This window comes from Salmo salar, chromosome ssa18 (assembly GCF_905237065.1).
Source record: "Salmo salar chromosome ssa18, Ssal_v3.1, whole genome shotgun sequence".
NCBI lineage: Eukaryota > Metazoa > Chordata > Actinopteri > Salmoniformes > Salmonidae > Salmo > Salmo salar.
Window position 1 is genome coordinate 19,250,434 of NC_059459.1, and position 25,553 is coordinate 19,275,986.

The window sequence follows — 25,553 nt, forward strand, 5'->3', positions numbered from 1 at the left end:
GCATATAATGTCACAAAAACCCAGAAGACAGCTAAATGCAGCACTAACTTTTGATGATCTTCATCAGATGACACACCTAGGACATTATGTTATACAATACATGCATGTTTTGTTCAATCAAGTTCATATTTATATCAAAAAACAGCTTTTTACATTAGCATGTGACGTTCAGAACTAGCATACCCCCCGCAAACTTCCGGGGAATTTGCTAACAATTTACTAAATTACTCACGATAAACGTTCACAAAAAGCATAACAATTATTTTAAGAATTATAGATACAGAACTCCTCTATGCACTCGATATGTCCGATTTTAAAATAGCTTTTTGGTGAAAGCACATTTTGCAATATTTTAAGTACATAGCCCAGCCATCACGGGCTAGCTATTTAGACACCCGGCAAGTTTAGCCTTCACCAAAATCAGATTTACTATTATAAAAGTTTGATTACCTTTTGTTGTCTTCGTCAGAATGCACTCCCAGGACTGCTACTTCAATAACAAATGTTGGTTTGGTCCAAAATAATCCATCGTTATATCCGAATAGCGGCGTTTTGTTCGTGCGTCCCAGACACTATCCGAAATGGTAAATCAGGGTCGCGCGCATGGCGCAATTCGTGACAAAAAATTTCGACATATTCCATTACCGTACTTCGAAGCATGTCAACCGCTGTTTAAAATCAATTTTTATGCACTTTATCTCGTAAAAAAGCGATAATATTCCGACCGGGAATCTCCTTTTCGGCAAACAGAGGAAAAATCACAAAGACGGGGGCGGCCAGGTCACGCGCCTAAGCCCACAGTCCCTTGATCGGCCACTTGACAAAGGCGATAATGTGTTTCAGCCTGGGGCTGGGATGACGACATTCAGGTTTTTCCCGGGCTCTGAGCGCCCATGGAAGACGTTAGAGCAGAGATCCTTTGTAAAAGATAGAGATGGCAAAGAAGTTCAAGAAATGGTCAGACAGGCCACTTCCTGTAAAGGAATCTCTCAGGTTTTGACCTGCCATTTGAGTTCTGTTATACTCACAGACACCATTCAAACAGTTTTAGAAACTTTGGAGTGTTTTCTATCCAAAGCCAATAATTATATGCATATTCTAGTTACTGGGCAGGAGTAGTACCCAGATTAAATCGGGTACATTTTTTATCCAGCCGTGAAAATACTGCCCCCTAGCCATAACAGGTTAACATGCATGAAACCAAGGCTTTTACAATTACAGAAGTCAACAAATGATAGCGCCTGGGGAATAGGAGTGGAACTGGGGGCTACAGGGCCTGAGTTAACCTCTACATCACCAGAGGAACAGAGGAGGAGTAGGAAAGGGGTACGGCTAAAGACTATAAGAACTGGTCGTCTAGTGGGGTGGGGACAGAGAATAAAAGGAGCGGATATCTGGGCATGGTAGAATAGATTCAAGGCATAATGTACAGACAAGGGTATGGTAGGATGTGTGTACAGTGGAGGTAAACCTAGGCGTTGAGTGATGATGAGAGAGGTTTCGTCTCTGGAGGGACTAGTTAAGCCAGGTGAGGTTTCCACATGTGTGTGGGGTGGGACGTCTGGACTGACGGCTCTACAATGAAATAAAACAATAAAAACTAGCTAAGACAGCAGTAGACAAGGCATATTGACATTAGAGAGAGGCATAAAGCAATCACAGGTGTTGATCAGGAGAGCTAAGACAACAACGGGTAAATGGCGATGAATGGGCAGAGCGGGTCAGTTAGGTACATACAGGAGGCTGGGGCCGACAGGTAAACAAAATGAGGTACCATGTTATTGAAACAGTCTAGGGGGCATCAGCTGTGTAGCTGAGTGATCATAGGGTCATAAGAGCAGCAATAGATGAGTCAGGGTGCTGTTCGGTAGTCACTACTACGCTAGGTGAGCAGGGGACACAGCGTTCAGAAAAGCTAAGCTAGCAGGCCGGGGCTAGAAGATGGTTCTTCGGCGACATCGTAACAGAATAGCCTGTTGAGACCACATCGGGCGATCATGTCAGCAGTCCAGTCGCGTTGGATCGGCGGGGCTCTGTGTCGACAATAAAGGGTCCAGGCCAATTGGCAAAGGAGGTATTGTAGCCCTAAATTTAGCTGGTATATGGGCCTAGCTCGAGGCTAGCTAAAGGCTAGCTGGTGCTTGCTTCGGGACAGAGGCGTTAGCTAACAGTAGCCACTCGTTTGCAGCTAGCTAGCTGCGATGATCCGGAGTAATGATCCGGTGTAATTCTCCAGAGCGGCAGGAATCCGGTGATATGGTAGAGTGAAGCAGTCCGATATGTTCTGGGTTGATATCGCGCTGTGCAGACTGGCAGGTGTTGTCCGAGCTAAGGCTGGCAGATGACGGGGGAAAAAGGTGAGGACCGCTAGCCGTGGCTAACAAAGACTAGTAGCTAGTTAGCTGGCTAGCTCCTGATGGAAGTTCCAGTTATAAGGAATAACAATAGCAATACCACATTGGGTGAGGCGGGCTGCTGGAAAGTATATTTAGTTCTTAGATAGAAAGTGAGATTAAGATATATACGAAAAAGACCGGCTATTTACATGGGATGAGACACGGGATAAGACAAAGACAGATACACACGTCCTACTGTCCTACAATGATTGTGGAGGCCAGGTCATCTGATGCAGCAATACATCACCCTACTTCTTGGTCAAATAGCCATTACACAGCTTGGAGGTGTGTTGGGTCATTGTCCTGTTGAAAAACAAATTATAGTCCCAGATGGGATGGCGTTTCAGTGTATCCAAACCCAGGTCAATACTCACATCTCTGTCCAAGACACGTCCGGTGCTGTTGAGAAACAGTCTCTGTCTGAGGGGATCCAGGATGACCCAGAAAGTGTCACCAGCAAAGCAGCCCCACACCATCACACCTCCCCCATGTTTCATGGTGGCAACCACACATGCAGAGATCATCCGTTCACCTACCCTCACAAAGACACGGCGGTTGGAACCAACAACCTCAATTTTGGACTCATTAGACCAAAGGACAGATTTATGTCCATTACTCATTTTTCTTGGCCCAAGCAAGTCTCTTCTTCTTATTGGTGTCCTTTGGTAGTGGTTTCTTTGCAGCATTTCAACCATGAAAGCCTGGTTCACATAGTTTCCTCTGAATAGTTGATGTTGAGATGTGTCTGTTACTTGAACTCTATGAAGCATTTATTTAGGCTGCAATCTGAGGTTCAGTTAACTCTAATGATCTTATCCTCTGCAGCAGAGGTAACTCTGGGTCTTCCTTTCCTGTGGCGATCCTCATTAGAGCCAGTTTCATCATAGCACTTGATGGTTTTTGCGAGTGCACTTGAATAAACTTTCGAAGTTCTTGATATTTTCAGTATTGACTGACCTTCATGTCTTAAAGTAATGATGGACTGTCATTTCTCTTTGCTTATTTGAGGTGTTCTTGCCATAATATGGACTTGGTCTTTTACCAAATAGGGCTATCTTCTGTATATCACCCCTACCTTGTAACAACACAAATGATTGGCTCAAACACATTAAGTAGGAAAGAAATTCCACAAATGAACTTTTAACAAGTCACACCTGTTAATTGGAATGCATTCCAGGTGACTACCTCATGAAGCTGGTTGAGAGAATGCCAAGAGTGTGCAAAGCTGTCATCAAGGCAAAGAATGGCTACACAAGGAATCTCAAATATAAAATCTATTTTGTTTTGTTTAACACTTTTTTGGTTACTTCATGATTCCTTGTGTTATTTCATAGTTTTGATGTCTTCACTATTATTATACAATGTAGAACATAGTAAAAATAAAGAAAAACCCTTGAATGAGAAGATATGTCCAAACTTTTGACTGGTTTTGTAAATGCAAGCAGAGAATACTGCATATGCCTTGCTACATTACTTCTGAGTTTATGTATTTTGTCTTGCAACATTTTTAGAAAAGGTGGCTCCACATTAACAAGGTCAGGAGGTTTTGTGGTGTAGTCATGGTATCCTAACAAGCATGCCAATCAAACAAGGCACAATTGGTTGGTTTCCTCCAGCCAAGGCCAGAATTCCGAGGCTGTGTTTCTAGAGGTGTCTGAGCAGAGAGAGAATGTCTGGCCAGTGCTTGAGTACTGCAGTGTCGGATTCTAATCATTCTAATCATGATTCAAAAACAAGGATGAAAATAATCTAATACTTAAGTGGCTCTTGAGGAACAGAATTTGGTCATGCCTGGGGTGAGCTATGATGTAGCTTTCTCCGCAAAGGGATTCAGAAGTTTTGGAGAGTATGTGGACCCTGATAATTATGCAGCAGTGTAACATGACTGACTGTTAGTTGAGGCATAGTGCTTGCAACACTAGCGTTAGTGGTTTGGTGTTTGCATGGGCGACATACTGGACATAAATCTGTTAAATAAATGTAATTTGCAATGGATAGAAGTGTTATGCTGAATTACAATATAACATACTTCTCCTGTGCAGGCACAGTTCTGGTGGAGAATATGCAGATCAACGGGAGAGCAGAGGACCCAGACAGGACCATCTCTCTGATCCTGCTTGACAACTATGCCTACTGGGTCATCCTGGATCCCCTCAGACAGAGACTGTTCCTCAACAGCACCGGACGTGTCCTGGACAGAGATGTGAGTATGGACCTGGGTTTGGATACTGTTGTTAGTAGAGGAAAAGGCTTTTATATTTAAAAAAAATTGCAAACACAAGCACAGACACACTTGCCTACACATACACACATGCACACAGTTCCACTGATACTTAAATTGTATGCAATTACATTGTAAGCTCTCCAAATCGCATTGATTTTCCAAGCCGCACAATTCATTTATTATAATTATAATTGTATTTTTTTCATGGGGGGGGGGGGGTTAGAATTGATATTGCAGATAGATCGTGGCTTCCGTCAATGTAATTTTCTGGATCATTTCCAATCCACCTGTAACGATCGTCGTGCAGGAAGGAAGAAGTGGACCAAGGCGCAGCTGGGAGCGAACACATGTTATTTATTACAGACTGAAATAACACGGTCAAAACAGAGAATAAACGTATCGCTACTGCTCCAACAAAAAGAGACAACAACCCACAAACATCGTGGGGGGAAAAGGAACTTAAATATGATTCCCCAATCAGAGGCAACTAGCGACAGCTGTCTCTGATTGGGAATCTACAGAACCCAACATAGAAATACGCCCCAAAGCAAGGCTATACCAAAACATAGAAAATAAACTATAGAAATGCCACACCCTGACCAAAATAGAAGAGTTCACCTGGTCAGGGCGTGACAGTACCCCCCCTCCAACGGTGCGTACTCCCGGCGCACCAACCTAAAGTCTATTAGGGGGGGGACCCGGGTGGGCGCCTCACCCTCGGTGGAGGCTCTGGCCCCGGGCGTGTTCTCTCCCCCGCCTTCACCTTAACCCTACCCCTCTGGCCCGGACTGGACCACGGTGGAGCGGCATGCTCAGGCTCCGGAGCGGAGCCGCCGACCGGAACAGGACTGGTCACCGGTGGACCGGACACAGGCCGTGCCGGACTGTGGACACGCGCCGTGGGCCTGGTGCGGGGAACAGGGACGGGCCGGACAGGACCGGGGACACGCACCACCAACCTGGTGCGGGGAGCAGGGACGGGCCGGACTGGCCTGGGGACACGCACCACCAACCTGGTGCGGGGAGCCGGGATGGGCCGGACAGGACTGTGGACATGCACTACTAACCTGGTGCGGGGAGCAGGGACGGGCCGGACAGGACTGGGGACACGCACCACTAACCTGGTGCGGGGAGCAGGGACGGGCCGGACTGGACTGGGGACGCGCACCACTAACCTGGTGCGGGGAGCAGGGATGGGCCGGACAGGACTGGGGACGCGCACCACTAGCTTGGTGCGGGGAGTAGGAATGGGCCGGACAGGACTGGGGACACGCACCACTAACCTGGTGCGGGGAGCAGGGACGGGCCGGACTGGACTGGGGATGCGCACCACTAACCTGGTGCGGGGAGCAGGGATGGGCCGGACAGGACTGGGGACACGCACCACTAGCTTGGTGCGGGGAGCAGGAATGGGCCGGACAGGACTGGGGACACGCACCACTAACCTGGTGCGGGGAGCAGGGACGGGCCGGACTGGACTGTGGACACGCACCACTAACCTGGTGCGGGGAGCAGGGACGGGCCGGACTGGACTGGGGATGCGCACCACTAACCTGGTGCGGGGAGCAGGGATGGGCCGGACTGGACTGTGGACACGCACCACTAACCTGGTGCGGGGAGCAGGGACGGGCCGGACTGGACTGGGGACGCGCACCACTAACCTGGTGCGGGGAGCAGGGATGGGCCGGACAGGACTGGGGACACGCACCACTAACCTGGTGCGGGGAGCAGGGACGGGCCGGACTGGACTGTGACCGCACACCGGCGACACAGTGCGCATAAGCGGCGCCGGATATCCTGGACCGAGGAGGCGCACTGGAGGTCTGGAGTGCACAGCTGACATCACCCGTTCTGGCTCAACACCCACCTTAGCCTGGCAAGTGTGGAGCGCTGGCACAGAACGCACTGGGCTGTGCAGCCGTACCGGAGACACAGTGCGCGTCCTCGGCGCAGGATACATCGGACCGAGAAGGGGCACCGGAGGCCAGGAGCACTGAGCCGGCACAACACGTCCTCACTGAACACTCCCCCTAGCCCGGCAAATGTGGGGCGCTGGCACAGAGCGCACTGGGCTGTGCAGGCGCACTGGCGATACCGTGCGCACCTCTGCTACCCAAGGCTCTTCCTCCACGCTGTCCCTACGCAGGTCCTCCAGGACCTGCCACATCTCTGCCTCCTCCTTCGCCGTTATCCCCCACGAGAGCAGTCTGGGCTCTTCCTCTGCCCTTCCGGACCACCCCATTAGCCCCCCCCAAAAAAATTCTTGGGGGTGTCTTCCGGGCCTCCTCGACCGCCGCCTGCGACTCCTTCCACCGGCTGGCATCACCTCCTCGACCTGGGAATCCTTCCGCCAGGGTCCTTTCCCCGACATGATCTCCTCCCAGGTCCAGAACTCCTTTCCCTCGCGAGCCCATCTCTCGCGCTCCTTTTCCTCCCGCTGCTTGGTCCTGGTTTGGTGGGTTGTTCTGTAACGATCGTCGTGCAGGAAGGAAGAAGTGGACCAAGGCGCAGCTGGGAGCGAACACATGTTATTTATTACAGACTGAAATAACACGGTCAAAACAGAGAATAAACGTATCGCTACTGCTCCAACAAAAAGAGACAACAACCCACAAACATCGTGGGGGGAAAAGGAACTTAAATATGATTCCCCAATCAGAGGCAACTAGCGACAGCTGTCTCTGATTGGGAATCTACAGAACCCAACATAGAAATACGCCCCAAAGCAAGGCTATACCAAAACATAGAAAATAAACTATAGAAATGCCACACCCTGACCAAAATAGAAGAGTTCACCTGGTCAGGGCGTGACACCACCATATACATTTTTTTGTAAATATAAAAATAAAATATATATTTTTGAATATATTTTCCTTAATTATTTTCCCCTAACCCTACCACCCCTGCCCTAATGGAGTGAACTAATGGACAACAACACTTAGTCTAATTAATTTGAGAAAATAAGACAGGCCTGCTGCATGCTGGAAATGGTCATCAAGAAATATCATCAATGTTTGACTGTTTCACAACGAGAACAGTTTGGCCACTGTAAATACTGGTATCAAAACAAGTCCAAGAAAGCTTGAAGTGCTATACAGATCCCACTGTTTTGAGGCTCCTGGATTCATTGCACTGCAATTTCCTCATTGTAAGGAAAAAACAGTTCTGTTGGATTGATTTGAAACCTCTGCCTCCTTGTCTTGGAGCCTATCCACCACTTCCCTGTTCAGAGTCTGTAAAATCCCAGGACACTGTGAGGTAGAAAAGCATTCTTTCTGTGGCTGTGTTGGAAACATTTGGAACTAATCATCTACTGAGTGTGTTCGAGCAGTGTGACAATGTATTTTACAAAGATGATTGCATAATCATTGGTTTATTGAATTGGTTGATTTCTTGTATCTCTTTCTCTTGCTCTCTCTTCTCTCTCTCACTCTCTTTCTCACCCTCAGCCCCCCTCCTCTATCACTACAATCGTGGTGAAGGTCCAGTGCACCAGTGAGCTGGTTGGGACAGTGATTCTTCACGAGGTCCGGATTGTAGTCAGGGACAAAAACGACAACACACCTCGCTTTCAGCAGCCACGCTACTATGTGGCCGTCAACGAGGTGAGAGAGAGGAAGAGAGAGTTATTACAACAATTGTTGCTTTTTGCTTTAGTCAGCATTTCTTTCTCCCCCGGGTAAGTAATTCAGCCTGGCATGACCCTTCCCACAGAGGTCAGCAAAGCCCAGAGGCCTTACAGACAGTGACTCCTATACTGACTACTGTTGAAGCAATTATGTAGTACATTAATGCTTCATTCTTTCAAATACAAAGAAAGGTCAAGGTTTGGTCATCATTGAAATTAAGGACCTACCTAGTTAAAGAGTCAAAGCTTTGTTGATGTAGGCACAGTGGAATAGAGTGTAGACTAGGCAGTAACAGGAGTATTCTGCACTGGGTTCCCCATCTTATTTTTCTCAGTTTTTTTTCTATGTTACGCTTTCTGCACGGAGACAGAGTAAAACATGACAACAGCTATTCTACGCATATTAGGCAGCAGCTTCCGAGGATAACAAAACAATAGCAGGTCCTTAGATCTCCTGGATATCTGTTCTTCCTCTATTGCATGAAATTGCTCTGACGCATGGACGGTATCACGCTAGTTATGCGTTCCCAGTGAATCATGGGGTTCCTGTCTGTGTTCTCTGCGTGATATAGATGTCACCATACTCCCTATCTGACCCAGAGAGCTCAACGATGCTAGTGTGTGCATGTTTTATTTACAACAAAGTGATAGCTGCATGAGTCAGTACTCTCCCTACCAGTCCATACAGAGAGCACAGTGGAATATCACATTTTATACAACGGGTGGGTCTAATGCTGAATGGGTAAAACCGCAGTTCCAGCCAGTGTCTATTCCACAAGTTATCACCGGCTATATCTACGACGTTAAAATGCCTATTTACTTTGTTCCATCTGACTGCGTAATCCACTGTCTCATCAACCCAGCCAGGCAATTTATAATCTTGATCTCCACTATAAAAAGCATTTAGACATTATCTCACATTTCTTTTAGACTAATATTTAGTTTTCAACAGCAGAAATTTGTATAAACCTTGCTGTCTGTCTCTCCAACTTTTGCAACATTGTTTCAGTGTTCAAATTCTCCAACTGTTGCAAAGTAATGAACGTGTCGGGGATCAGGATGAGACAGACAGGTAGGCAGCTTTTCTCAGCCAGTTGAAATCAAGAAACAGCATCATTTTTATGGATATATACAAATACATGTCAATAGAAAACAGATAAAATGCAGCTAGTTTGCACTCTCTCCAGCTTCAGTTTGAAGTGATTATGTTAGTTGTGTTGTTGGCGAGCTCCTCTGAACAACTGTGTTCTGACGAGAGAGCACATTTTCTATGCCAGGTGAAATCGCACATCATTAGCTCATTAGTTCACAGCTTAAACAAATGCAAATGTAACTACATTTCTGGCTGCACTGTTTGACATGACTATAAGTTAGACGTAGTTGGCTAGCTAGCAAGGGATATAAGAATGTTGCCAGCCAGTATGGCAATGGAACATTTAGAACGGACGACTGGGTCGCCTCCATAGATACAGAACAAAAAGACTAAACAACTGGGTCGCGTCCATGGCAACCAAACTGATAGAATGAACAACCAGCCGGCTTGGGTAGCAACCCTAGATTTGTGTCTGGACTATATATTGTGGAAGGATGAAATAGTATTAATAAATTCCTCTAAATAATATTTTTAATGAAAATATGTAAATCGTTATTTGAATATGTTGTTAACCCGTTGTATAAAAGTGACAATTCCCCTGAAGACGTTGTTTGGAGGATATATTGGTACAGTTAACAATGCCCATATTATGTCATGTTTCATGTTTTGTGTGGACCCCAGGAAGAGTAGCTGCTGCTTTTGCAACAGCTAATGGGGATCCTAATAAAATACCAAATACCAAAATACCCCTCCAATATATCCTTCTCTTAAATATTTTGCATTAGGCATCACTGTGTTTAGAATTATATAATATGTCTAATCAAAAACAGCCAGTGATATCTACACCTACAGCAAATTGACTTTTGGCTGCAATTTGCAGTAAACCCTTTTTTTTACCACAAACTGTTATCTACCTACAGTATGCTTGAATGAAACTTACATTTTGACCAAAAGGTCTGCAGAAATGAACAAACAAGCTAATTATGTGAATACAGAATGTGCATACACATTTGTAGATTGATTTTGATCTCCTACATTTGCTGATATAGCTCTCATCCATCATATCTCGCAGCTGTCAGAGGAAATACATTTCATTTAATGTTGAGTATCACTGTCAAATACACTAGTTATTTCTCTGATTCTCTTTTCCAAAATGTCATCACATTACATTAATGACACTGGACTTGTCTTATTATTTCAGCAAGCTTTTGATATCTACAGATGTCAGATCTTAATTTGAGCCAGTTTGCTACAGCTGGAAAATAATCCTGCAGCAACAGGAAATATTAACTATTTTGTGGATTAAAATAATGGACATTTTTGTAGAGGTTGATACATTTTTTGTTAGGGCAAATCAAGTCTGAAATGTCAAAGTGGAAATTACACACTTTAGAAGGCTTTTTAAGCCACAAGTACACTTAAAATGTGCAAATTCTCAGGAAAAAAAAGTGAACAATTTCAGGCGTCTTAATCCTACATCTGTAAGACGCCTGAATCGAGAGCCTCCGAGTCAGACAACCATGACTTTTGTCTCCTTTGTTGACACTTCCTATGTTCTTCACACTAAGTTCCTGTCAGTGTGTATTATCCCAGGAAACATTACTCCCTGAACAGTGTTCTGAATCAGACTCCACTGCTGTCAAACCTCTCCTGAACTGAGCTCAACTCCCCTCGGGCCCCCAGGTGCTCTAGAACACAGCTCTCTGGAGGCCCCCTCTCTCTGCAGCATCTCTCTGAGAGGTTGTTATGGCTGTCAGTGGGGTGCAGAGGCCCCCAGAGAAATACTCATCCACGGCTGCTGACGAAAACATTTTCAGTTCAAATCAGTGCATCCATTCACTCTTCCTAACAACAAAGGTCTCCACTTCTTGCACTTCTGGCAGTATTTGGCCACCTTCTATAGAAGACACTGTTCCTGCGATCTTGGGAGGGGTCAGTAATATCAGTGAGATGTAGCATATAGAGTTGTTACAATGTCCAGACAAAGGGAGATGCCTGTTGACAGTATTCTGTCTCTATCTCTGCCTCCAGCTCACTCCTGCCGGGACCACCATATTCACAGGCTTCAGTGGAGACAATGGGGCCACAGACATCGATGACGGGCCCAACGGACAGATAGAATATGGCATCCAGTACAACCCCAACGACCCAGTACGTGGATGTAATGATTACTGACTGCAGATTTTGACTTACTGAAGCTATATAACAATGGGACAGCGGAACAATGTCTGTTGTCAATGAAACCTATAACTGAACACTGCCTGTCTGTCTGTCTGTCTGTCTGTCTGTCTGTCTGTCTGTCTGTCTGTCTGTCTGTCTCGCTCTCTCTCTCTCTCTTTTTCTCGCCCTCTCTGTCTCTCTTTCTTCTTTCTCAGGTGTCTAATACAACTGTGGTTGTAGGGAATACTCTCTCTGGAAACATTGTTCTGGCTGAGAGACTAAACTACGAAGAGAAAACACGCTACCTGGTCATTGTTAAAGCCAATGTGAGACACTTTGTTTGTTTGTGTGCTCCAGAAGTGTGTGTGTGCATATGCATGTGTGTTTGTGCATATTAAATATTAATGAACAATATGTTTTACTTGGTGTCATGGTAGTGAACTGACAGTGAGAGTTTTTGAATGTTTAGGACTTGAGGGTCCATGGATCTCTTTGTTTTCTACTCTGGCTAAGCGAATGGATTGGCGGTTTGCAAGGTTTTGGACTGAATGGTTGGTTTAGGGACTTGTTTTGTTCAAAGTGTTAAGTGCTGATGTTTAGAATATAGGGTAAATTACCGATTGTTACTTTGTTTGGTTTATGCTTCATTAAGTATGCCATCGCCAGATAAACCAAAACCTTACTACAATGAACAAAAATATAAAAGCAACATGCAACAATTTCAAAGATTTTACTTAGTTACAGTTCATACAGTGGCTTGCGAAAGTATATCCCCCCCCCCGGCATTTTTCCTATTTTGTTGCCTTACAACCTGGAATTAAAATATATTTTGGGGGGGGTTTGTATCATTTGATTTACACAACATGCCTACCACTTTGAAGATGCTAAATATGTTTTATTATGAAACAAACAAGAAATAAGACAAAAAATACCCTGAAAACTTCAGCGTGCATAACTATTCACCCCCCCCAGAATCAATACTTTGTAGAGACACCTTTTGCAGAAATTACAGTGGCAAGTCTCTTGGGGTATGTCTCTATAAGCTTGGCACATATAGCCACTGTGATTTTTGCCCATTCTTCAAGGCAAAACTGCTCCAGCTCCTTCAAGTTGGATGGGTTCCGCTGGTGTACAGCAATCTTTAAGTCATACCACAGATTCTCAATTGGATTGAGGTCTGGGCTTTGACTAGGCCATTCCAAGACATTTAACCTCTCTCGAGTGTTGCTTTAGCAGTATGCTTAGGGTCATTGTCCTGCTGTTAAGAGAACCTCCATCCCAGTATCACATCTCTGGAAGACTGAAACAGGTTTCCCTCAAGAATTTCCCTGTATTTAGTGGCATCCACCGTTCCTTCAATTCTGACCAGTTTCCCAGTCCCTGCCAATGTAAAACATCCCCACAGCATGATGCTGCCACCACCATGCTTCACTGTGGGGATGGTGTTCTCGGGTGATGAGAGGTGTTTTGTTTGTGCCAGACATAGCGTTTTCCTTGATGGCCAAAAAGCAACGTTTTTTGTCTCATCTGACCAGAGTACCTTCTTCCATATGGTAGGGAGTCTCCCACATGCCTTTTGGCAAACACCAAACGCGTTTGCTTATTTTGTTCTTTCAGCAATGGCTTTTTCTGGCCACTCTTCCATAAAGGCCAGCTCTGTGGAGTGTAGGGCTTAAAGTGGTCCCATGGACAGATACTCCAATCTCCGCTGTGGAGTTTAGCAACTCCTTCAGTGTTATCTTTGGTATCTTTGTTGCCTCTCTGATTAATGTCCTCCTTGCCTGATATGTGAGTTTTGGTGGGTGGCTCTCTCTTGGCAGGTTTGTTGTGTTGCCATATTCTTTCATTTTTTTTATAATGGATTTAATGGTGCTCCGTGGGATGTTCAAAGTTTCTGATATTTTTTTTATAACCTAACCCTGATCTGTACTTCTCCACAACTTTGTCCCTGACCTGTTTTGGAGAGCTCCTTGGTCTTCATTGTGCCGCTTGCTTGGTGGTGCCCCTTGTTTTGTGGTGTTGCAGTCTGGGGCCTTTCAAAACAGGTGTATATATATACTGAGATCATGTGACACTTAGATTGCACACAAGTGGACTTTGTTTAACTACTTATGTGACTTCTGATGATAATTGGTTGCACCAGATCTTATTTAGGAGCTTAAATTATATGTTGTAATGAACAAAATAGGAAAAACGCCAAAGGAGATGAATACTTTTGCAAGGCACTGTATTAGGAAATAAGTCGATTGAAATCAATTAATTAGGCCCTAATCTATGGATTTCACATGACTGGGAATACAGATATCCATCTGTTATTCACAGATACCTTAAAGAAAAAGTAGGGGTGTGGAAAACCAGTCAGTATCTGGTGTGACCACCATTTGCCTAATGCAGTGCAACACATCTCCTTCGCATAGAGTTGATCAGCTTGTTGATTGTGGCCTGTGGAATGTTATTCCACTCCTCTTCAATGGCTATGCAATGTTGCTGGATATTGACGGGAACTGGAACACGCTGTCGCACACATCGATCCAGAGCATCCCAAACATGTTCAATGGGTGACATGTCTGGTGAGTATGCAGGCCATGGAAGAACTGAGACATTTTCAGCTTCCGGGAATTGTGTACAGATCCTCGCGACATGGGGCTGTGCTGAAACATGAGGTGATGGCGGCAGATAAATTGCATGACAACAAGGATCTCGTCATGGTATCTCTGCATTGAAATCTCCATCGATAAAGTGCAATTGTGTTTGCCGTCCGTAACTTATGCCTGCCCATACCATAACCCCACCGCCATCATGGGGCACTCTGTTCACAACGTTGACATCAGCAAACATCAGCAAACCGCATGACACCATACACAATTTCTGCCATCTGCCTGGTACAGTTGAAACCGGGATTCATCTGTGAAGGGCACACTTCTCCAGCGTGCCAGTGGCCATCGAAGGTGAGCATTTTCCCATTGAAGTTGGTTATGACGGTCAGGTCAAGACTCTGGTGAGGACGACGAGCACGCAGATGAGCTTCCCTGAGACGGTTTCTGACAGTTTGTGCAGAAATTCTTTGGTTGTGCAAACCCACAGTTCCATCAGCTGTCTGGGTGGCTGGTCTCAGATGATTCTGCAGGAGAAGAAGCCAGATGTGGAGGTCCTGGGATGGCGTGGTTACACATGGTTATGGGGTCAGTTGGACATACTTCCAAATTCTCTAAAACGACATGGTAGAGAAATGAACACTACATTTGCTGGCAAAAGCTCTGGTGGACATTCCTGCAGTCAGCATGCCAATTGCACACTCCCTCAAAACTTGAGACATCTGTGGCATTGTGTTGTGTGACGAAACTGCACATTTTAGAGAGGCCTTTTATTGTCCCCAACACAAGGTGCACTTGTATAATGGTCATGATCAGCTTCTTGATATGCCACACTTGTCAGGTAGTTGGGTTATCTTGGCAAAGGAGAAATGCTCACAAACAGGGATGTAAACAAATTTGTGCATCAAATTTGAGAGAAACATGCTTTTTGTGCGTATTTCTGGGATCTTTTGTTTCAGCTCATGAAACATGATATCAACACTTGTTGCGTTTTAATTTTTTGTTCTGTGTAGTTACTATTTGTTGTTACTGAATGGAAAATGAACATAATTGGCAGGAAAGATAGCAGCTGTTGCAGATTACACATTTGCAATTAAAGTGCAAAGCTTTTTACAAAGCCTCTATACGCTTTGATTGTTTGACTGTTTTTAATTCTTTGCTTGACTGACATGGTGTTCTAATCCTAGAATAAAAGCAGCACAATGATCATTGATTTGTTGTGGTTATGTAGAATTTTGTGTTCTGGATTATGAAAGGATAGAGACAGCTCCTCATCAAGGGACCATTGTTTATTCCTTCACAAGAAACAAATCCACAAACAACTTTTCAAATAGCCTACAAGTTACATAACCCATAATTACTTTTAGTCCAGAACTACCTAACAGAAAGGTCGGTCCTTTTTTCCTGTTTCCATTACTATTTATTTCCAAATTTACATAACGACTCAAGGCTCTCTTTGGAGCTCTGTCAGATAACTGTTTGTGGGCTAACAGCCTAACATATCAGGATTTATTTAATTAGAACTTTTATAAGAGGAAGGGCAGTGGCCCCCAGACTCCCAGCAGGCCACATTAGATATTGGAAATCAAGTGGCTCTAATGAGACTGGTTTAAATGCTTAGGGTTTTAATAAATGCATTTTTATAAAAGATGTAGTGTGGCCTTGCTTATTACTTCTGGTCATTAGCCGTGAAGAGTCCCTGACAAGGATTATGAATCAGACACTGTAATGCTACAGAATGATATTTTAAGTAGAGCGATGGTACATGAACATATATTTCTCAACCCATTATGCTCACTAAGATTACAAAGTTGAAAAGAGAAATTGGTCTCTTTTGATTGAGTTTGATGATATTTCAATGTGTTATTCATTAATAGCTTTGGTAAGTAACCATGTTGACTTGCATCCTACAGGACCGTGCCCCCTACGATGCCAATAGGCGGACCGCTACGACCACATTGACAATAGATGTTCTGGATGGAGATGACCTGGGCCCCATGTTCCTGCCCTGTGTCCTGGTCAACAACACCCACGACTGTAACCCAGTCACCTACCGAGTCACCATACCAGAATTCACCAAACCGGTACAAAACACACTGTGTGTGTGTGTGTGTTTTTGGTTTTGCTGTCCTGGGTACCAGAAGTCCTCACAAGGATAGTAAAACTAGAAGTCCTCACAACAATAGTAAAACAAGGACATTTGACTGATTCCCACAAGGTAAAAGGCTATTTTAGGCTCAGGGGTAATGTTTAGGGTTAGGTTAGTGGGGGTATGGGAGGGGATTAGGCTTTGTGCGTGTGTAAGCGAACAGGTAGTGAGTGAGTGAGTGAGTGAGTGAGTGAGTGAGTGAGTGAGTGAGTGAGTGAGTGAGTGAGTGAGTGAGTGAGTGAGTGAGTGAGTGAGTGAGTGAGTGAGTGAGTGAGTGAGTGTGAGTGAGTGAGTGAGTGTGAGTGAGTGAGTGTCAGGCAGGTGAGGATCTGACAAGTGTGTATATCATCAGTCACAGTGCTATACTGGCACAGACCAGCACCACGCTAGCAGAACAGCATGGCAGGAGAGTGTGGAAGTAAATGCCACATCTGCAGAGTTTGAAGTGTGAGTGTGTTCCTCACGCACACTAATCCTTGCTGTTTTGTCTCAGCATGGTCATTTAAAAGCATTTTCTGGTCTGGTGGAACAGCAATTACAGCTGAAGTTTCAATTAGCTTCAGACTAAAAACACCAGCTGAATTCCGGTCAAAAAGCGATAGAGATTGATATAGCTTCGGTAGGAAATGTAGAGCAGAAAGAGAGGGAGAGAGGGGTGGGGTGAGTCAGACTGAGGGAAAGAGAGAGAGGGGGGATGCGGTCGGGTGCTGTGGACCTGACATCTCTCACAGGATGTCGGAAATAAGAGGGAGAGAGAGAAAAGGAAGAGGCCTTTATGAGTGCTGGGAGGTAGTCACCAACTACAGTGTCAAACTGAGATTGGAGTTACAGAACGTGACAGTCCCATGTGTTTTTTGACAATGGACCTCTGTGTCTTCTCTGCTCACCCTGGGTCACTGGGTCCCTGAGGGTGTTAGAGAGAAAGTCTTAAAAATATGGTGATAGTGACTGAGAAAGGGAGAAGGAGAGGAGATGGACAGTGACCTAAATAGTTAGAGACATGGATAAAGAGAGAGAAATAGAGAGTCATTGTGAATCCAGTTGTTGGCTGAGAGGAGTCAGGTTGATTTATAATTAATGATAAAAGGTTTGCAGACTGCTAAGTACGCAGGGCCGGGGAGCTGTGTGGATCTCTACAGTACAGTACCCAAAGCTCAGCTTTCTCATCAGTGGAAGAAATGTTGGAAGCTAGAGAGCAGGAGGAAAAAAGTCTATCTCTTTCTCTCTCTCTGTCACATTCTCAATCTCTTGTTCTCTATCTTGCTTTCTCTCTCGCTCTATTTCTCTCTCTCTATTTCTCTCTCTCTCTCTCTCTCTCTCTCTCTCTCTCTCTCTCTCTCTCTCTCTCTCGTGGCTAAACCTCCTAGGCATACCGTGCATAGTCTAACCTTCTGATGGCTAAACCCCCTATGGGCTCCAAATCATAGGTCTATGACCGGTCGTACACACAGTAGGCCTACTGAATAAATCCAGGCTTTCTAGGTCCGTTTCCAATCATTTATATTCCGCCTCCAACCCATCTCCCCAACATGACAGAATGAGTGGTGTCGGGTATAGGAACTTGCCTACCTTGTTTTGTGCCGGCTCCTGTTCCACTGATTCAGACTCTTTAGTTTCGACTACAAATCTTGGTGAATCCTGCCAATAACGGCAATTGTTAGGTTCTAAATTCCGGCTCAGTAATCCAGATGTATACCCAAAGAAAGCTCTGGCTAGATGTATTCACCACACTAGGTTATGCAGCAGTGAGAGCAGATACAGAGTCACAACATATATTTATAACCTCCAACTAGGCCTCCCATCCCAAACAGACCCCCCTTCTGTGTCTAGGATGAACGATCAATCTCTGTGGCTGGGCAGGTGGTGTTATCATCCCAGCTTGAGTCCGGTACTCCTTCACGCCTCTCAAAGGTCTTCTTATCAGTCAAGTTAGGGGGTACACATTATTCCAGTCCACTACAGTCCGCAACCTAATTATCCTTCTCATACACAAAGAACACTTATTTATATTTTTAAGAATAAGCCATGTATTCATACTAAGATAATATAATGATATAAAACATTAAGATCATATAATGATATAATACATATTAAGAGGATATGTATCCTCCAAATGTATCTATCTATCTATTCTGGGCAGTTGAACCTGTGCGCAGACTCTGAGTACAAAGCTTGTCAATGGTTTACAGTTTATTACCAGAGTAAAATGGACAGTGTTCACCAGCAATGCACCCCCACACCATCACACTTCCTCCTCCATGCTTCAAGGTGGGAACCACACATGCGGAGATCATCTGTTCACCTACTCTGCGTCTCAGAAAGACACTGTGGTTGTAACCAAAAATCTCCAATTTGGACTCATCAGACCAAAGGACAGATTTCCACCAGTCTAATCTCTATTGCTCGTGTTTCTTGGCCCAAGCAAGTCTCTTCTCCTTATTGGTGTCCTTTAGTAGTGGTTTCTTTTCAGCAATTCGACCATGATCGTTTTTCGACTGCTGATGGACTGCCATTTCTCTTTGCTTATTTGAGGGGTTCTTGCCATAATATGGACTTGGTCTTTTACCAAATGGGCTATCTTCTGTTTTCAACCCCTACCTTGTCATACATTTTTAACAAGTCACACCTGCATTCCAGGTGACTACCTCATGAAGCTGGTTGAGAAAATGCTAAGAATGTGCAAAGCTGTCATCAAGGTAAAGGGTGGCTACTTTGAAGAATTTCAAATATGAAATATATTTTGATTTGTTTAACACTTTTGTGGTTACTACATGCTTCCTTGTGTTATTTCATAGTTTTGATGTCTTCACTATTATTCTACAATGTAGAAAATAGTAAAGATAAAGAAAAACCCTGGAATGAGTAGGTGTGACCAAACTTTTTACTGGTACTGTATATCTGTAAATATATGAATGAATAGCTTACTAACATTAGTAAATATAAGAAAGATTATTAATAAATGTTTAAAATGCGATTTACAATATTTTATCAATGCTTTATGACCAGGGGTTATTATAAAATGTTACCGAATTTGTTTTGCAGAGTTTGTTCAGTCTTCCTAGATTGCAATTCAAGGCTATATTATCAGCTTTTTTCTGGTAGTTGCTTGGAACCTGTACCTGCTGCAGTAAAACCATTGTGTTACTACAGTGCTTTCAGAAAGTATTACAAAGTCTGATTAAAATTGATTTAACTTACTTTTTTTGTACATAAAATACTCTGTAATGACATAGTGGACATTTAAGAAAAATAAAACAATACATGTTAGTCAATACATGTTAGAATCACCTTTGGTAACGATTACAGCTGTGAATCGTTCTGGGTAAGTCTCTAAGAGCTTTGCACACCTGGACTGTACAATATTTGCACATGATTCTTTTTAAAATGATTCAAGCTCTGTCAAGTTGGTTGTTGATCATTGCTAGACAGCCATTTCCAAGTCTTGCAATAGGTTTTCAAGTGGATTTAAGTCAAAACTGTTACTAGGCCACTCAGGAACCTTCAATGTCATCTTGGTAAGCAACTCCAGTGTACATTTGTCCCTGTGTTTTAGGTTATTGTCATGCTGAAAGGTGCATTTGTCTCATAATGTCTGTTGGAAAGCAGACTGAACCAGGTTTTCCTCTGGAAATGTTTCTGTGCTTAGCTCTATTCCGTTTCTTTTTATCAGAAAAACTCCCTAGTCGATGCCGATGACAAGCATACCCATAACATGATGCAGCCACCACCATGATTTAAAATATGAAGAGTGGTACTCAGTGATGTGTTGTGTTGGATTTGCCCCGAACATAAAGCTTTGTATTCAGGAAATAATGCTCATTTCTTTGCCACGTTGTTTGCTGTTTTACTTTAGTGCCTTATTGCAAACAGGATGCATATTTGTGTTTATTCTGTACAGGCTTCCTTCTTTTCACTCTATCATGTAGGTTAGTATTGTGGAGTAACAACAAAGTTGTTGATCCATCCTCAGTTTTCTTCTATCACTGTCATTAAGCTCTTTAACAGTTTTAAAGTCACCATTGTCATCATGGTGAAATCCTTGAGCGGTTTCCTGCCTCTCCGGCAACTGATTTAGGAAGGACAAAAGGTATCTTTGTAGTGACTGGGTGTATTGATACACCATCCAAAGTGTAATCAACAACTTCACCATGCTTAAAGGGATATTTCATGTTTTTTTTTCTTTTTTCCTTTTTACTTTTACCCATCTACCGATAGGTGCCCTTCATTTGCGAGGCATTGCTCTACTAAGAGACCTTTACAGATAATTGTGTGTGGTGTACAGAGATGAGGTAGTCATTCAAAACTCATGTTAAACACTATTATTGCACACACAGTGAGTCAATGCAGTTATTATCTGAGTTTAATCACATTTTTACTCCTGAACTTATTTAGGCTTGCCATAACAACGGGGTTGAATAGTTATTGACATTTCAGCTTTTCATTTTTTATTAATTTGTAAACATTTCTAAAAACATAATTCTACTTTGACATTATGTGGTATTGTGTGTAGGCCAGTGACCCAAAATTCTCAATTTCATCAATTTTGAATTCAGGCTGTAACACAACAAAATTTGGAAAAGGGTGTGAATACTTTCTAGGCACTGCTAATTGTTATGCTGTATGGTGAGGGTTTTCTCTGAATGAATAATTGATGAGTATATTGTAAGTAATTACAGAGGCTAGACACACCTTATTAAGTAGATATGTATTTATTTGCTCCCTTAGGGGTATTAGCTATCTGCTCTGGAGTCCTCACAAGAATGGCTGCTGGAGGAGTATTATAGCTAATCATCATTGTGCAGAGCTAGAGGGATTTGATTTAGCGCACCTCCATACATTGTAAAAGTGGTGGAGTGTGTTTGTGTGTGTGTGTGCGTGCGCGCGTGTGTGTGGGGGGGGAATAAGGATTACAGTGGACCCTGGGATATAAATAGTTTCCCCAAGGGAGGGATTCTGCCAGAGCTGTTGGTTAGCCATGTGCCTTCCTGTGCTAGGGAAGTACAACGCAAACCGCTAAGCACACATCCACTTACAGTATTAGCCATATGTGGGTACACTAGGGAAATGCAGAGCAAGCTAATTAGTGCTAAGGGTGTCTATTAGCAATGAGTGTGCGTGAATAAGAGAAGTAGCCTAGCCTACAGCACAACAAACAGATTTGCTGTGATGTATGGTACTATTATGCATGTTGGTGAGAATTCTGAGGAGGAAGAATCCTAAAGCTGTTTAATTAGATTGTTAGCCTATTGTGTTAATAGTAGTGTACTGTGTGAATGGGGACTGACTCTAACAAAGCCATAATACTGATATATTGCTTATGATATTTAATATTGAACATTTAATTGCATTTTGTCACGTTTCCCTTGTTCGCAAAAGGCTTAACAGTGTAATGGGGATACAAACTACTAACACAGTTAATTGGTTACTGACTCCCCCCTCTTCCTTCCTCCCTCCTTTTCAGAGTGAACTGAACCCGCTGGGGGTGACCCCACCTATTCGAGCTGTGGACATGGACAGGAACATTCAGCCCCCGTCTAAAAGGCCAGGGATCCATTACTACATACTGGTTGGTAGGTTCCTCACAGAGCTACCAGTCACACACATGCATGTTTGCATGATCAGTTCCACTATTCCACTTTGATCCTTTATCGTTTAATCGCTAATGTCTTATCAATGGTCACCATTCATGCCCAAAAGCACAAAAACAGATTATTTGGGCGTGTTGTTTTACTTCAGGTCAGCCCTCAAAGTACCCAGACTACTTCTCCCTGAACAAGACGACCGCAGAGCTCCTCCTCTTGAGACCAGTCAGCAGAGACCTGTACACCAAATTTACCCTCATCATCAAAGTAAGCAAACCCACCTTTAACCTGAAATAAAGGTGCAACATGTATCACACTATCAACCAGATAATTTGGGTAAGCTTAGTCAGCCTTTAAGCCAGACAAAAGACAACTAAACCAATACTTACAGAAGTGTCAGTAATCTAGGAACATGTGATAGGAATTGTTGCTGTAGCCTTCTTGTGAATCCTGATCAGAACTAGGGATTACCTCTGGTGATGAACAGAGCAGACTATCATCCACCCACCAGAAAGGTTGCCATGTACACAGAGAGGAGAGCAGAGGAGGGAGTGATCTCCACGCAGAGGAGAGGAGAGTGTGATGATGTGTGAAGAGCATGTTTTGTGTCGCCAGGAGAGTTGTCTATGGAGCGGGGCGAGGGAGGTGGAGGGAGGGCGATATCAGGCTTATCTAGCTGAGTCACATGGAGATGGAACTGGTGCTGGGGGTATCAGCAGGGAAGAAGAGAGAGAATTAGAGGTTGGTATCTGGAGACTGCTCTGGGTTAGCTAACAGATACTGCTTTACAAATAGGCCTACTGCCATTGAAATACATTGAGATCTTATACATCGAGATACCTGGAGGAGAGAAAATAGTATAACATAGTTGTATTTTATTGTCACTTGTTGTAGAATGTTCAGCACCAAGGACATGTTGCGCCAATGTTATCATTGATTCTGATGTCTCATTGGAAAAAACCATTTTCTCTCAGAGGGTGGCTAGGACAAAAATGAAAAATAAAGATGGGTGAGATGAATGGATGGGGAAAGAGGGGGAGACAATAATAGTCAGATCAATACAGAGGAAGGGGAAAGAAAAAATAACAAGAGAAATAGAGATAGGGGAGGGATTGAGGGAGGGGGGGCAATGAAGATTGAGTGATAAACAGTGACTGTAGGTGGCAGAGAGTTTCCTGCAGCCTGGTGTGTTCTAGCAACGGAACACAGGTAATTTACCACTGCCTCCCAGAAACAGGGACATTACTAAAGAGACAAACCACAAGGGAACATACTTCATCATCCTTTTCCCTCCTACCCTCTCTCTATCTGCCTAACGCTTTCACTCGCTGCCTGTCTCTCTCCCCATCTCCTCTTTCTAAAAGCATTTTCCCTCCGGTGTTCCTGAGAGTAGATTAGATCCTAGGGAGAAACCACAGGGTAGAAGTGGGTGGTGGGTCGATGGTTGTCCAATCTCATCAGTCTGAGATGGGCAGGAGGTGGGGGTGGTCACAGGAGATGGACACAGTGAAGATGTCTACCACCACCAGATAAATTGGTGGTGGTAGACATGGAAGGAGTGCTCTTCAAGCTGGGCAGCGGGAGGATATGAGAACATAATTCTACAGTCTTGAGAAAGATGGACAAATGAGGCAGCACTCCAAAAGTGAACGTTGGAAAGCAAGCAATGAGCAGGGGAATCTTTTATTTTATACTCCTATATACCTGCAATAGATTCTATTCAATTCTATAGATTCTATGCACAGGTACTCCGACCTTAAGAAGAAGACAGAGAGAATGTCCTAAAGAACACATTTTCTTGTGAGTAGCTAGGTTTACATCTAATTGGCGACTTTTCATGCAAATATGTGCATTTTCCCACCAGTGGTGTGTTTCCACTGAACAAACTTGTGAATAAAAATCAGTGTGTGGTGACGTAGTACACACAAAATGTACTTTTCCGCTTAAGTTTTCATGTACCGAATTAAAATCTAATGTTCAGTGTGTTTCCTTCACATTTTAAACTCTAACGATAGTTTTGTCACAAAAACTGTTGTGTTAATAAATAGCAAATGTGCCTACTTTGGTCTTGACAAGTACGCTCTAGCCAACAGCTCGGATATACTGTACAGTGCGGGTAGGCTGTGCGGGTTGGCTAGTCTACATGATGAGATTATTATTGATAAGAGCAAGAATATTTTAATTTGTCAAACGACAGTCAAGCATCAAGTCACCAGAATTAGACCCTCAATATTTATTGGAAAGGAGCATCAAGAAAGAAGCACTTTTACCACCCTGTGAAGTACATCGTAACTTATTTCATCTCTAGCCTAATGAACTGCATGGTCTCCCGAGTCATAGTGGGAGGACCACATACCATGTCATCACGCTCACTTCAATATGATGGTTGTTATATCAACATTTGCACATAAAGGCGTTTCCACCGCCATTTCTTGCATAATACATTTTACCGACACAAAAAGATACCAGCATGTCAAACGAACGAATGATGTCGGCATTTATAAAATTATACTGAAACTTCCTTTTTCCATCACAGCAATTGTGATTTTTTTTTTAATACGGTATGACTTTACTCGCACAAAAACTGTGGATGGAAACGTAGTTACTGTGATCTCTTATTTGAATCTTCAGACTACAGAAAATCTACAGTACATACATACTAGTGTGGTGGGTCAGCAGGTTCCCTCTGCCAGCATGAGGGCATCATAGTATTCAGGTCACCTCTCTGCCTTCCCTCCTCCCTTCCTCTACGCCTCTCATCCTCTCCTCCTCGCCAGGTTCACTTGCAATGAAACAACATTAGTGTAGGAACTGCCTTAGATCAAGTAATTGTGTAACATATTTTTGAGAAATTATGGTGGTCTGACTGTATGACTGCACTCAATCGGTGGCTCGTCATCCATGCTATGATATAGTTTCACATGCGTGTTAGGTTACAGTGTAACTATCACTAAAGCTCATGTGATACTTGCTGTTGAAGGTTGAATGGTTGATTGGCTGAAGCGACATGCAAATTGATGTGTGCTAATGTGCCATGTTACTGTAGTAATTTCCCCCACCAACTGTGCTGCAATAAATGCTAAAACAATAGACGCAACATGTACGCCCCTGTGTTTGTGTCACATAGATTGGTTACAGTGTCGTATTATACGCTGTCCATTACACAAGACACTGACATGGTTTGAAAAATGTTGAGTACAAATGTGTGAGTACAATGATGGTCTCTTAGCTGCTGGGTTAAATTAAGAAGGTTATTTATGTCCCCCTAAAAAGACAATGTTTTGAACATGCCCTGGTCTTTGTCAGAACTTTCTAATAGGGTGTTGAATGGTGCATTGAATGTGCACACAGTTTTATGATTGCCTCAAGCAAACACGAATGCTGACATTTAGATTACGTGTCTGATTGCTGTGAATGCTTGTCAATAGTTAGGTTTAACATTAAGGATCCACATGACAAAATAACATGATTTCGATGCACTTATCCATTGAACTGGTTTCCACGGTGAGCAGCATGAGAAGGCCCATTTTTAAGAGAGCTACTAGGGGTGCAGGTCTTTGCTTCAGCCCAGCTCAAACACACTCAGTAGCGGTGCGTGAGGAAAAATCACTGAGGAAGCCAAGCCAGGAAAAAAATCCATATTACAACCTATGTTGTGATAAGTGCTATGTTTGCTCTATAACCCGTTCGTTCATAGGCCACCATGATATACAATAAGGCCGTGACA

The 25,553-nt window shown here is 43.7% G+C and overlaps 1 protein-coding gene across 1 annotated transcript in view; it reads left to right on the top strand.

The window, feature by feature from the left end:
- Positions 1-25,553, top strand: part of LOC106577001 (protocadherin-15-like) — a 250,597-nt gene that overhangs the window by 77,382 nt on the left and 147,662 nt on the right. The window contains 7 exon segments of the mRNA XM_045700849.1: positions 4,439-4,599; positions 8,070-8,225; positions 11,373-11,492; positions 11,717-11,827; positions 16,009-16,179; positions 21,706-21,814; positions 21,981-22,093. Coding sequence (XP_045556805.1) covers positions 4,439-4,599; positions 8,070-8,225; positions 11,373-11,492; positions 11,717-11,827; positions 16,009-16,179; positions 21,706-21,814; positions 21,981-22,093 — 941 coding nt within the window.